At 46.6% G+C, this 14,331-nt stretch overlaps 1 protein-coding gene across 5 annotated transcripts in view; it reads right to left on the bottom strand.

Moving 5' to 3' along the window:
• Positions 1–4,028: 4,028 nt before the first annotated feature.
• BRSK2 (BR serine/threonine kinase 2) overlaps positions 4,029–14,331 on the bottom strand; it is a 488,884-nt gene continuing 478,581 nt past the window's right edge. For 2 of the 5 annotated variants that reach the window (XM_019552172.1, XM_019552174.1), the window contains 2 exons: positions 6,022–6,086; positions 4,029–5,378 (listed from right to left, as the gene is read on the bottom strand). In XM_019552172.1, coding sequence (XP_019407717.1) covers positions 4,830–5,378; positions 6,022–6,086 — 614 coding nt within the window. In that variant the 3' untranslated portion in view covers positions 4,029–4,829. Of the gene's footprint in view, positions 6,087–14,331 lie in introns of all 5 variants that reach the window. The other 3 variants (XM_019552173.1, XM_019552176.1, XM_019552175.1) reach the window with 3 other exon arrangements.

Raw genomic sequence — 14,331 nt, 5'->3', positions numbered from 1 at the left:
GGGTGGGCAAAATGCAGGCCAGGGCCTGGATGCAGCCCACCAGGCCATTTTATCTGGCCTGCAGGGCCCCTAAAAAATTTAGAAAATTAATATTTATCTGCCCTGGCTGCCTATCATGTGGTCCTTGATGGCTTGCTGAAACTCAGTAAGCAGCCCTCCGCCCAAAATAATTGCCTGCCCCTATACTAACCCCTCACTTCCATCTACTTCTGCAGATATTGAAGCTTCTTGTCATGGAGATGAAGAGCTGGGATCCTTGTTAAACCAGCTGGAAAGAGGGCACTCACACTACCTGCTCCAAGAGAAAACAGGGGCCTATCATGCACTGAGGAGCTACCACCCAAATAGATCAAATTAACTACTTTATTTTCATTGTCCTTCTCCAAATAAGCATTTTCTGTGGTTGCCTCAAGGTGGAAGGGACACGTCTACAGACAGTCTCAACTACCATGTGGCTTATCCCAGGAATCTGGGTTTTCCATTCACTATGGAAAAACATGGAGAAACACAGATTTTCTCTTTAAAGGAGAAAAACACAGGAGATGGCAGGTTTTCCCTTTCAGGTTGGCAGAGTTCTAGTCTTCAAGGGGCTGCAGGAGTGGGAGGAGAGTGATCAAGCAGGGGACGCCATGTGCATGTGTGTGCACACATGCATGTGACAGCCACACAGCAGTGGAAAGCAGCTCCTGCAGCTCCATCCAGGGAAGTCTATGGGGGGAAGGAAGGGAGGAGGGGGGCATAGGCCATGTATCAGTGGGGGGGCACAGATGATGGAGGGGGCATGTGCTCACCCAATTTTGTGTGTCCACAGCAGGGCACAGCGCTGCAGCCAGGCTGGAACTGCCTCTGCAGCCCAGCAGGTAGAATCTGGAGTGGGAGGAAGTGTCATGCCACCATGGCCACCAAGGTGAGGAGCCCCCTGCCTGCCTGGCAACAGCAGGGGCACAACTCTGTGTCACCGCCACTGCTGCACCTCACTGTGGCAGCGCAGTGGCCCTTCCCACACCACATCCAAATCACTGGGCCACAGAGGTAGCTCCTGTCTGGAGCTGGTCCAGCTCGGCTGCAGCCCCACACCCCGCTGCAGGTGCAGAAAACTGGGATGGGGCATGTGGCCCCTCTGCCGCATCACTTGTGGCCCCTGCCCCGTGCTGCATTACCTGCTGGGGTGGGGGGCAGCAGGCCAGGAGGGGCACTAGCAGGGCTGGGAGGGGCTGTGGGTTGCAAGTGAGTGGCAACAGCATAGGCAGGGGAAGGGCACCAACATATCAGGGCTGCCCAGTGCTACAAAGCAGCAGGGGGGACAGCCACAGCTGGATCTACATCCTGGTGAGTGAAGGGGATGGGGGAGATCTGATTTTCCATGATAAAAGGCCAAAACTAAAACATATAGGTATTTAGAATTTATTTTATAATTATGACTGAGGCACCAGTAGGCTTTCAAATTGCTTTAAAATTGTAACTATATTAGTAAAACATTGCATTCAACTGATACATACATACATACATACATACATACATATAAATATATATACACACACACACACACACATATATACATACATATATACATATATATACACATACATACATATCTATATATCTATATCTATATAAAATGATGTTTCATTTTAATTGCAGAAAAATGTGGATTTTGTGTGTTTTAATCAGAGAATTTGCAATTTTTAAACAGAGAAAACAGGGATCCCTGGTCATCACTATGACAACACCTGAGAGCCACTGCATATGGTATCTTCTGTCTGCCTTGCTGGACTACAAAATGGTACCTTTAGCTCAAAATGGACAGAGCAAGCATGCAAACTGTGTTATTCTTACACCCTGAAGGTGACTACTGACACGCTTGCCTTTTCTTAGTCATCATCTTTGCAGACCAACTGACAATTTGAGATACCAAGGCATACAGTGAACACCAACACACAGCAACCACAGTTCTCTTATGGGATTTTCTATGCATCCAGTGAAAAATGTCCTCTTTTCACCCCTACATAACCTTCACTTCCTGAACCCTACCCCCACCTGCACTCCTCAGAGTGAAATGCATTCCTCCACAAGCACAGCAGAACTAACAAGCACCATGTTGGGGGAGAAAGGAGACTAGTGTGGGAGGGTGGGAAAGGGCCCATGCCTGTATATGCCTCTCTGGCAGATCAGCTGCCTGGCCCTCACACAATATACAAGTGTTAATAAACCTGGCATAAATACTAATATCTGACAGGTAGAAAATGGGAGATACAGGGCAAGTAAACAAGTGATCAAACCAACATGCAACAAAAACCTATTTCAGGGAGACATACCTGTGAAGCCTCTTGAAACATGCTTGAGTGGTAGGGTGCTCCAGAGAGAAAGTATAACAAGTGGTTTCTTGTCTCTTACATTCAGAGCAGATGTGGATGATGAGATTAGAAATGAGACTGAATAGCTGCAGCACTAATGTTGTGTGCCAGTGCTGGCTCTGACCTTTTCCAAGTTGTGAGCCTGCTCTTTGAGGGGTTTGGTTTAGTTCTGTCTCAGATTCAGACTGGCGTTTTGCAAGAGTTACCAAATGAAACAGCAACCGGACTATCCTTGCTGTCTGTCCAGCCTTGGTGCAGCTCTGCTGGGTGGATGCAGGACTCTGCCAGGCTGGGCCAAACATTCAAGTCACGAATGCCTGACAAGTCTTGCATTAATTTCATGATCAAGAAGATGCTGAGTTAAGTTGAAGCTGTACTTTTCTGCCTGGGGGTGGAAGGCCTCAGTACAGTACTTACCGGAGGGTGGTACTGGTGAATGGAGGGACAAGACTGTCTGCCAAGGACATAAACAGGACACTCCACAGCTAGTATCTTTACTGAATGAATTTATTGGTTTTTGAACTAAAGTTGCTCACAGTTATTTAACAAGGGATACATCAGATTTTTTTTTGTCCATTTTAAACTGTTAAATAATGTCAGTATGTGTCTGTATATGTGTGTGTGTGTGTGTGTGCGCGCGTGTCATCAGAGTACAAAATAGGAAGGATAACAAGAGGTATTGCTTTCGTTTATTCTTATATCTTGTGTAAGTAATCCCCTTCCTGCTTGTACCACATGGGTTTTGCTGATATAGGTTTTTTAATTATTATTATTATTTTGTATTGAAATCCCAGCCTTTTGTAGAGGTACAATGTAACAGAAGCATCAAAATCTATACACAAGGGAAGAGAAAGGAGGGAAAGGGGGGGGAGGCGCATGGGAGGGGAGCTTGGAGGAGAGGTGGAGCGTGGGTGGAGGCAGGAAAGACAACAAAAGCAAAAGAGACTAATTTACAGCAATGTCATGCAATTAAAACTGTCCCCCTCTCCTGCACCCTTGCCTTCCCCCCCATCCCTGGCGCCTGACATGCATACAGCAATACAAGAGAAAAAGTTGGAGAATAGGGAAAAGAAAGAAAGAAAAAAAAACAAAAAAAGAAACTAAATCCCTCCCATTTGGGGGATGGGGGTCAAAGGGCAAGGGTGAAAGGTCATTGCCCTAAATGTGTTGTTAAAAAAATTGCCTCCTTTTTTTCAATCTTCAAACCTATGTACAAGTAAAACTGGTCCAAGAGGGGGGAAATTAAAATAAAGAACAACAACAATCACCAAAAAAAGAAAGAAAAGAAAGGAAGAAAAACGAGAGAGAGAGAAAGAGAGAAAGAGAGAGAGAGAGAGAGAGAGAAACCATCCAACATTATCATCAAAAAGAAAAAAAGTCTTGTGGTACAACATACAGCCATAGGAACCCAACAAACAGCAATCAAAGGTCATAAGAGAATTGCACACTAATGCTAAGCCTACATTCTTAAATCTCAGTAAAGAAGTACTTCTCATTGTGTTTTTGTCTTCAACGCATAAAAACTGTGTTTGATTTGTTTAACCTTGGAACTTGGGCCGCAATAAGTTACCCTTTGTCATGTACCTCAGGGGGGAGGAAAAAAAAGACGGAAAAAAAGAGAGAAAATTGTTGAGTTCACAAGATGAACATTTAAGGGCTTTCATGTCTTTTTTTCCCCTCCCCAACATAAATAGGAATCCGTGTCGCCTCTACACAGTAATTAAACAGAAGATATATCTAACAGCTTATTTTTTAAATATATATATATGTATATATAAATAATCAAGACCTAATAACTTAAACACAAAAAAACAGTCCCCCATCCACCCTACCCCACCCCATCCCCCTTTCTAAACAAAAAGAGTTTATAAAAATATCTTGCAGTACTTTTTAAAGTTTACAGTAGCTTTGTGATTAATTCGCCCATAGCACTGACCCTTCTTGTCTTGCTCAGATGAACTAAGTGCCAGTGGTTTACACACGCACACACACGGAAACAACAAAAATAATCCTCATAATAATTCTCTTCTCTTTGTCTTTAAAAAAAAAATTAAACAAAACAACCCAACACATCAAATAAATAAAGTGAAACCAGCAAATAAATAATAATACTGATATTTTGATGCAGCACTAGCGACACGAAGATTGCATCCAATGCGCGATGAGACGGAGGGTCCGGCTGGGGGAGGAAGATCTCAATGCGGTTGCGGCATGGTTGGAGGGAGTCGATAGGCAGGGTGGAAGGTGGCGAAGAAGGAGCAGCAGTAGCAGCAACGGCAACGATGGTTGGCAGCAGGAGAGACTGTCCTTGGCTAGGTAGGATCCTGTCCCTCATCTTTGCGGCCGGACGTTGCCTTTTCCCTAAGTTTCAATGTTCGTTTGTGTTTGTTTGCTATCCCTACCCCCCCCAAGTCTATCTTGTCTCCCTCCAGCGGGTTGAAAAGAAAAATTATAGAGTATATAAAAAAACTAAACTCAATTTAAAAAAAACAAAATAACGAAAGGAAGAAGAAAGGGTGGTGGAGGGGAGGAAAAAGACGTCTGAGGATATTCCCCCACTGGAGCTCTCCAGTAACTGTCTTGGTTCAATGGTTTGATTTGACTCGTTCCTTGGTGGTCTCTGAAGAGAGTGCGCCCTAGGCTTCTTGTACCATTTCCTCCCTTTGTTTCGTGCCCCCCTCCCCCTTCACCTCTGAGTTCACCTGCACAGATGAATGTTGTCAAGAACAAAGATGTCGCTCCAACAATTGCAACCTGCTTCCAGCCCAGACCGTGCAATCCCATTACTGAGCAGATCTCTCTCGTGGAGCACCAAAAAGAAAAAGAGAAAAAGCGTGTGTTGGGGAGGCGTTTGGGGGGGGAGCGTGGGGGAGAAACCCATTTCCCAGAGGGAGGGGGAGAGGCTGGGAACCTCAAACAGGACTGGTCCTTGGACAGTCTACATCGGTTGCCTTCCGTCAACAAGTGTCCGCAGAGCACAGAAGGTGAAGCCGTGGCTGGCATGTTAACTTTTCGGGATAATTCCTGGTAGCAGAGCGGAAACAAGTGGTGTCGTCAGAAACACAGAGAGCATGAACGGAACAAGAAACAAAAACAAAAGAAAAAGAAATCAGGAGGGAAAAATGGGGAAAAAAATAGTCCAAAAATGGGGAGAAGAAAAAAAATAACAAAACCAAAAAAGAAAAGAAAAGAAAAAAAAAACCACAACCCAAGATCTGGCGAACTGGGTTTTGTCATCTGTGCTACCTTTTCTTTGCTTTCTTTTTTTTTGTTTTGTTTTTTGTTTTTGTGTTTGTTTCTGAGATATATATTATATATCATATATAAATATATATATGTATATATATACAGTCATTCCTTCATACAAAATTTGTCTATAGACAGTTTTGTACTGTTGTGGCAAGGTATATACATCCTTCTAGTTTAGAGGCTAGCTTGCTAAGGAATATTCTTTCATTCTTTCTTGCTTTTTTAAAGTTATTTAATTAATTTTTTTAAGTATGTTTATTTAAGGTTGGTCTTGTAGGCCGACCGATGAGACCATCTTTGCCTTGTCTTTGCCAGCGGGGTACTTATTGTCTCCTCTAGACCCATAGTCATTAGCATCGGAATCGCTCCGCTTGCTGTTTGCGCTATGCTTGGTTGGCGTGCCGGGGGGGTGGCTCACCTGCCCGTTCTTCTCGTCTGAAAAAAGTTGTTTAATTACGTCAAAGAAGTTACTCAATGGGCTGCCTGGGTACACAAAACAGAGGAGACAAAGAAAAAAAAAAAAACAAAGAGGGAGAGAGAAAGAGAGAGAGGAGAGAGAGAGAACAAACAAACAAATGAACAATGGGGTTTTTAACGAGAAGAACGTGATGAGAGGTCCAGAGCCACGTGCGTGGGGGTGTGTGGAGGATGAAGACAATGAGCAGGAAGAGGAAGAGTGTTGGAATGGGACACCTATGGAAATAGAGAGGCTGGGACCACAGCCAAAGGGGGATGAGCTAATTTCATACCAAGGGGCAGGGTACTGAGATCTAACCGAGCAGGGAGGGGGCTGCAGCTGCTTGAGCCTGGCACACAACACCACACTGTTGAAACAGCTATACATGTAGCTTGGAGTTACTTGGCAACTTGAAGGGCAAGTGGAAAGTAGCCATTCCTGGAAAACTGCATTGATTAAAATGGGCCATGAATGCATGGTCACCAAATCATGCTTCACTTTGCCTTGTAGCCTTAGTAAGTTCCTGGTCTCTAACTACAACTCCCCTTCCTTCAGTTTGCCTGACCGGGCTTTCCCTGAACACCTGCTCGTCCAATTCAGCCACCCCTTGGATCTGATGCATCTGTGCATTATGAGGGGGGTGGGGATCAAAGCACTTGAAAATACTGCAGGGCTGGCACACAAGGGAGTAAGACTCCATCAGCACACGTGGCTTGTGGTCTGATCCTTCAGTGTGCTGGGCATCCTTCGCAGTGGCTGACAAGAGTGAGGCGGGGGAGCAGAGAATGCTTAGCACTTTGTGGGAGCAGGCCCCAATGCATATGCTTATTTTCATTTTACAACTACCCAAAGAACCGTGCCTGCCTACACTTATTTCCAGCATCTGCCCAGACCAAGAGTTGTGATATGGTGGATGTACTTTAGCTTTTGCCCTCTTTAAAATGCTGTCTTTGTTACACTGACCTTCACTCTACTGACGCTGGAGGCACTGTAAGGTTATATGCTCAGAGAACATGAGGAAGCTCTGGTGAATCTGGACACGAGCTCAGGGGACAAGTGGCACAGGTTAGGCTCTGTTGCTCTCTCAGGACTCAGCTCTTCATGCTGCTCCCAAAATGTCTTTGTCCACCCTTTCACCATATTGTAAAACATGAGATACATTTGATAGTTGCCAGGTGCCATTCCCAACTGTGCAATGGAAAGACACTAAGGCACATGCTGGACATAGTGCAGTGGGTCAGTTGAGGAAAAGGGCATGTTGGGAGTTCCTTACTTTACAAGGCATAAATAATATATAGGGAGTCCAGAGCGTGGATCTGCTTCCATAACACCCATGTGCCTGCTTTTATTTAATAACTATCATGTATCCTTTGGTGGTTTCATGCGTCAACTGATTGCTTGGCAGTTATACATCTTCCAAAGTTCAGAGGGCAGAAGGAATCAGGGTATTTACCCTCAATGGGTCAGGCATGTCGTCATTTTAGCTGTGCTAGCGTATGACAAATGTGATGTAACTAAAGGCTTAATTGTGACAATACCATGAGCAAGAGGTGGTACATAAGCTGTACCACTCCAGGAGTCCTCCTTGAAAGCTTTGTTACCCCTGTGTAACAGTGTCAGCTAGGCACGAGGCAGATATTTTCTGCACAAATTGAGATGCTCTCCAAACTGGCACAGACGTGCTGGCAAATGAACAGCAGGGAGAAGAAGCCAAACTCTCCCCATGCCTCAGGCAGGTGTTCTAGAAAAAAGGGAGGGTGTATACTGCACCACCCCTGCATGACTTGACAAGAGGTTACAGAAACCTTGGGGGAGACAAAAGTAGGCATCTCTTAGTTCCTCTTACTGTCTCATATGAAGCCACGGTCCAAAACTATGTCTGAGTAGCCTCGTTGCCTCCAAACACATCAACCTAAGCCTATGGTCTTCTCAGAGCTAAGAAGATTCAGGCTTGAGTGATTCCAGAACTGGTGTCCTCCCAGGTGCTGAAGGAAGGTGGTCTCTTCCCTTCAGCCAAAAACCCTGGATAGGATGCTGAAGGCACTGGTTGTCAGATCAAATCTAAAACAAGGTCCTGACTGTTCTTTGACCAGGATTCAAATTGATCCCTTAGGTCACTCAAGGGGATTAAGGTGGAATTCAGCTGCCTAAGTGCCAAAGAGTATCTCAAAGTGGCCCCCACTCTCTGAATTCATCAGGAAGGCACCTCCATTTTGAACTGCAAAGTTCCTTAGAGGGTAAGCAGGGGTAATGCAGGGGTGTGTGGTTTGTGGGGCCACAAACCACATGCAGACAACATGAAAAAGTGTGCCGCGCTGCAAAAAAAAAGTCCTGGGAAAAAAGCAGCACAGAGCACGTCAGCAGTATGCACCAGAAAAAATGGAGGGTTGGCCATCCAGAGCAATGCGCTGGTTGTTTGCCAGGCTCCATGATGCTGGATCTGAAAACCTGCTGCACCAGGATACAGGTGCAGGTAATAATGCTGAGGCTTGCAGGCCCTAGCCTCTCCTACCCAGGACAATTTGCTGTGCACCAAATTTGTGCTCCTATTTGTACCTCTACAAGTGCACACCCCTGCATGGGGGGACCTGCACTACAGCTTCTGCAAGTGCTCTGGTGATATGCCTAACTATCACGTAGACGCCTTTAAGATTCAGTTGTCTGCTGGGCGATGTTTAAACTCCACTTACGTCCTGGGAGAGGCTGCTGTCAGGTAACACACACACAAAAAATAATGTCTGACTTGCCCTGACAGCATGGAGTGCAGCACATGAAAAGACAAGAGCAGTGGCACTGTTGCTCAGCTTTTGGCGAATAACCAAGTAGCAAGAGCACTTGGCTGGGAAGTGAAAGACTTGGTTTTTATGGTACATCACCCTAAGAAGATCTGAAAACACACCTCCCCTTTTCCAGGTGAATGCCCTAAACATCCAATCTCCATTCCTCTCCACCCCTACTGGGTGGATAAGAGAGCAAGAGTCCTCAGAAGGCCAGCAGAAACCTGCCTCTTTAGAGCCAAGTGGTGACAGCCATCCCTTTGGAGAACATGGTCCCAAGTTCTAGTCCCTGCTTGATGTTGCTTAGTTAAAACTCAGAAATAACCCTAGCAACTAGTGCCCCTGCTTGATGGGACAGCTATCCTCAACATGCTGCAGAGGTAGGCTCCCATATGCTCTGAAATCTTTATGCATCTGAACTTTGACCAACATGTGCTAAAGAATCAGAAATAAGCCTGGCAGCAGAACCCAAGATTCACTGTTGCCGAGGGAGAGCTTTATCCTCTTGCCTACCTTTGCAGTGTTCATTGCATTTGTTCTGCTGGCCTACAGGACACTCCCTAGCATGGGGGAAGGGCATTTTCTGAAAAGTGGAAGATACAGGCTCAAACCTCCTAGAGGGAAAAGAGTCTGTCTCTTGCTTCCTGGACAAATGCTTTAACCGTGAAGCTAATGGACAAGTGGTGGGTGCTACCTTTCCCATGGCATGGCCATCTTTTGAAACCATGAGGTGGCTACCTCTTGAAGTTAGGTTAAGTATTGTGGATTGCAAGTGAATGGAAACACCTAACGGAGTTGGGTGAGTTAGGAGCCTAAGCTCCTAAAAGGAACGATGGTTAAGAACAGCCCCCGTGCTTTAACATTTCACTTTGGTAGGTCTAAGAGGCAACTACCACTCCAGGTTCTCCGTACAGGCCCCTAGGTTCCTCTGAAGTCTCTTTCAAGGATCCTAGGCACCTAATCTGGACAAACTGAACCACCCACCAGAGCGAGGAGCTTAACATGTAGGCACTGCAATGCATAAATGAAGGCATCAGAGGAGACAATGTGAATCCTGGTTCTGGTCACTATCAACAGCACATCTTTTCTTTCAAAAGTAGGATTTTTTAGATCTGTTGCCAGAAGCCTAGCTGGGCAGCTCTATGCCCTGGGACAGTGTTGGCTGCCAAAGTTGCAGGCATTTTTGTGCCCCCTTCCACAGAGGCAGGACCCAGCGCTACTGCCCTAGGCGCCCCTCTCCCCCCAGTTATGTTACTGTCCACTGCCCCATGAGATAATTACACCCTACCTATGTACGTCGATCCTGCATCTCCTAATGAATACAGACTGCTTCGATTCCAGCGCTGCTGTGTGTTCTGAAAAGGCTTGTGCCTTCCAATTCAAACGTGGCTGCATTTCACTATTAGCCGCAGTAAGAAGACATTGGTGGCTGAGATAGTGCAGTGTTTACCAACACTTCAGTAGCTCAGATGCCAGTGTGGGCAATTTAGGCTTTTTAATGGTGACCACTGTACATAGCCTGTCAAGTGCTTTCAGATCCTTTAATTAAAGGTGCTAGACAGGCATCAATTACTATGATTATCCATAGCTCTTTTGCAAGGAAAGAGGATGCAAACTGCTTTTGTGCCTTGTAAAAGAGTGGTTGCTTTAGTCAACTCCGTGGAGCCCAAGCAGCTGCAGTTCTCCCCCTGCATGCTAACAGGCACTGAGAAAATCACCTGGCTAGCATGTTTAAGGTGCCAGGCCTGCCAGTCTGTCTAGGGCAACTTGCCTTCTGTCTCCCTCCATTTGCTGCTTTAAATAAAATGTCATGTTTAACTAGGCGCAGTGTAAGTTCTGCCTGGCTCTGCCTGTGCGTTCAGCTACACACCCCTGCTACATCCAAATAGCTACCAGGTGCTGGATAGGTACAACTCTGCTGACTGACTCTGTTGTACAGATGAGGCCAAACCAAACCCCAGATCACAGCACCGCTAGATCAGGGTGGAGGAGTGAAATCTGGACCTCAATTTTAGGACTGAGATGCGATAAGCCCTGAACTTCATAGGAGTGTATCCAGGTCAGGACACAGTTATCTCACCACAGACTGGGAGGGGGAAAGAGGAACAGAAGTTTCCAAGGTAGGGTTTTTATTTGGGCCCTTCTGTAACACTCGTGTCAAAACCTCCGATCCAGCAAGCTCTGGTCAGGTCAAGTTTGTCTGCTCTGGTCAGGTTTGTCTCTGCTTCTTTCAGACCATCACTCTCTTTCAATGGGAAAAACAAGGAAGGGGGAAGAACACAACACTCAGCTGTGAATGCAAGACTATGGCCAGGTCAGGTTCTTATGTGGCTTTGGACCCCCCCGTCTTCATACGCAAATGGAATCAGCAGAGAGAAAAAATGGAAGAAAGCACTGAAAAAAATGCTGGAGAGGGAAAGACTGCTGGGGAGGGAAGAAGTGTCTCCAGTTATTCAGCTGAGCAGTTTATTCAACAAACTTACAGAAACAGGGCAGGGCAGAATAAGCAGGATTCTACAGGGATTGGGGAAGTTTTAGCTTTTGCAGAGCCAGGTATGGAAGAAAAAAGGTACAATTTGCAAAAATGGACCAATAAAACATTACAACATTTTATATGCAAATGCCCCACATTTGGTGAGCCTTAATACTGGATTTTTAATCCTTATACTAAAATATGCAACCCCTTCATACTCCCCCCCTCTGCCTGCCCTATTGGCTTTGAAGTGTTTAGGGATTTACTGGGGGCAACGGCATTTAATAGGCTGCCTTCCCTTTGCCGATATCACTACTGAATTCCTTATAATCAGCATTTTCCACTAAAATTTTAATGGGAGGTAAGAAATCCTCAGGGATATTCAGAGCAAGCTACTGAAAAATAAAAATAGGCCATTTCTCTAACCCTTTCCTTTCTTTGCCTTTTACAGTAGCAGGGTTTGTAATGATATAGTTTGTCTCCACACTCTCTTCTTCTGGCAACCAAGAACCAATCCAACAGCCAGATAATACGAAGACTTAGAGCATCAATGGCATGCACATTCTTGCGTATTGCACCACCTAGCTCAGACTGTGGCTGTGGACTGGGTGATAGAAGGTAAACCTGAGTCATTGAAATGTCAAAGGTAAAATTTGAAGTGGTGAGCACTGTTGCTCTTAAAGCCAGCTTTTAAATGCCAATCCCCGGGTTGATGATGCCAGGAAAACAAGCCCCAAAATGTTACAGCTAGTGGAATGCCAATAGTATGTTTGGAGGCTCTGATTAGTGGCTAGCACAAACTGGGCCATAATATGCCACAACTGAAAACTAGCTGGGAGTCTCGTGGGACTGTTATAATACTCAAGATCTCCTGTTTCACCTGGATGGGGCAAAGACAGTTTCATAACATCAGTGCCTCCGCTCTCTCCAGACCTGCGACTCTGAGCTTCTTTCCCTCACGTGCAAACCCGTGGACACAATGTACACACTGGGAGAAGGGCAGCAAGGATGGTTTAGAGCAAGAGGGATCAGAGCAGTACAGAGAGATGCAGAGCATTAGGTCTGTATTCCTTAGGAGGAAAAGACTGAGATGCTATATGATGAAGCACATGTATTTCCATGCCCAGTTCAGGAGGTGAATGTTATAAAGCAGCGGGAGAATATAAAAGGCTAAAAACAAGTGCTGAATCTTACAGAGGTTTGGGTACTTAAAGAGTGCAAGAGAAATATCTTGATTCAGAGGGTAATTTATGTGTGGGCCAGTCACTGCCAGATGCCACAAGAGAGGCTGATGCCTTTAATGTACTGAATTCAACATGCACTTAGAGGTAAGGAGAAGGACTGAAGATAGACACCAGGTCCAGGAGATGGAGAGATGCTGCAGAGATGGGTTGCAAGGACTCCTTCTGTCCCTTATATTTAATTTCCCATTCTTATGAAATCTGCCCCTGCTGGCGATAGTAGGTCATGGGTGCCGTAGGCAAAGCTGAGATGCTGCAGAAGTTTGTAGTTAGGAAAGAAGAAGATTAGGTTGGCTGCACTTTAGTCCTCATAAAGGACCTCAAAGTCCTGTGCAGAAAATATAAAAAATGAAGAGAAGATTGAAGGACTTGGGACAGCACCCAGAGTGGTTTGGAAACAGCTGCTGCTGCCAGAAGCCCATCCTTTCATGAATTTCTTAGACAGCTGTACAGATCCGAACTCAGGCTAGGATTCAAGCATCTCACAGTAGCTGCTTCAGCTTAGGTGCTATTCTGCCTAACTTTTGAGAAATTCAGTGACCCAGTTAGGTACTTAAGATCCTTATACATTCAATGAAGAGACTTTAGATTGGGCTGCGCAAAGCTTTGGTAGCTGATTTGATCTGGAGGAGATCTGGCCTGATTCGGGGACTGAATCTTTGAATCCGAATCAAATTGAGAAACCAAATAAAAACAACAGAGTCAATTCTAAGCACCTGAATTGATTTGGAAAAGCTTCAGCTGCTTTGGAGATTCAGCCATAGACTAAACTGACTCCAACTGGTAAGTCTGTTGGGGTTGGCGGAGTGGGGAGGAAAGGGGTGTTGGGGAGGGAGGGATTGGGGCTGGGAAAAGCCACCCAGCCAGGATGGGGGGGCATGTTACTTAGGGAGGGGAGCAGGGGGTCACGGGATGTGGGCGTGGCTCACTCTAGGCAGAAGGAGGCAAGCAGCAGCAGGGCATAGCCCCTGCTCCCAGCGCTGCCGCACCCACATCCTGCGCTCTCTGTGCCCCCTGCACCAGCTGGCAAGTGGCAGCAGGGAAGAGCCCCGCTCCTAGTACTGATGCAGTTGTGGCAGTGCTGGGAGTGGGGGCTATGCCCTGCTGCCACCCGTAGCGAGCCGCTCCTGCATCACGCCTCACCACCCCTGGCCCCCCAGTGCCAGCTGGACAAGTGGCAGCAGGGCACAGCCCCTGCAGCTCCCGCCACTGGGGCAGAGGCAGGCATAGCCAGAGGAGCTGCAGGAGACTCCCCTGTGGCTGCCCTGCCCAGCCCCATCACCAGCCCAGCTTCCCAGAACTTAAAAAAAAAAGAAAAGAAAAAAAAGCCCTGCACTTACCAGTCACTGCAGTGGCGATTGGGGCCTCTGGGCACTCATAGCAGAGCCCCCCCTGCAGTGCAGGGCAGTGGGGAGCAGTAGGGATCACCTCCCTGCCTGGCACCCATGCAGCAGCTGCCCCATGGCATGGGTGCATCACGGTTTGGCAGGGCACTGTGCTCTGTCTAGGAGCTTGGGCAGCTCCAGCAGTCAGCTAGAGCCTGGTAGTGCTCAACCCGAGTGGCTCCAGCTCCCAGAAAGCATACAGTGCCCTGCTGAGCCATGCTGCACCCGTGCCACGGGGCAGCTGCCATGCAGGTGCCAGGTATGGCGGGTCACCACTGCTCCCTGCTGCCGTGCACTGCACTGGGGGGGGGAGAGGCTCTGCAATGAGCTCTCAGAGGCCCCAATCGCCGCTGCTGCAGCTGGTGAGTGCGATGCTTTTTTTTTTTTTTTTTTTG

The sequence above is a fragment of the Crocodylus porosus genome, unplaced genomic scaffold, assembly GCF_001723895.1.
Source record: "Crocodylus porosus isolate Cpor-Errol unplaced genomic scaffold, CroPor_comp1, whole genome shotgun sequence".
In the NCBI taxonomy this organism is placed as follows: domain Eukaryota; kingdom Metazoa; phylum Chordata; order Crocodylia; family Crocodylidae; genus Crocodylus; species Crocodylus porosus.
Note: the sequence above shows the minus strand (reverse complement) of the source record. Positions and strands in the feature narration are given on the sequence as shown.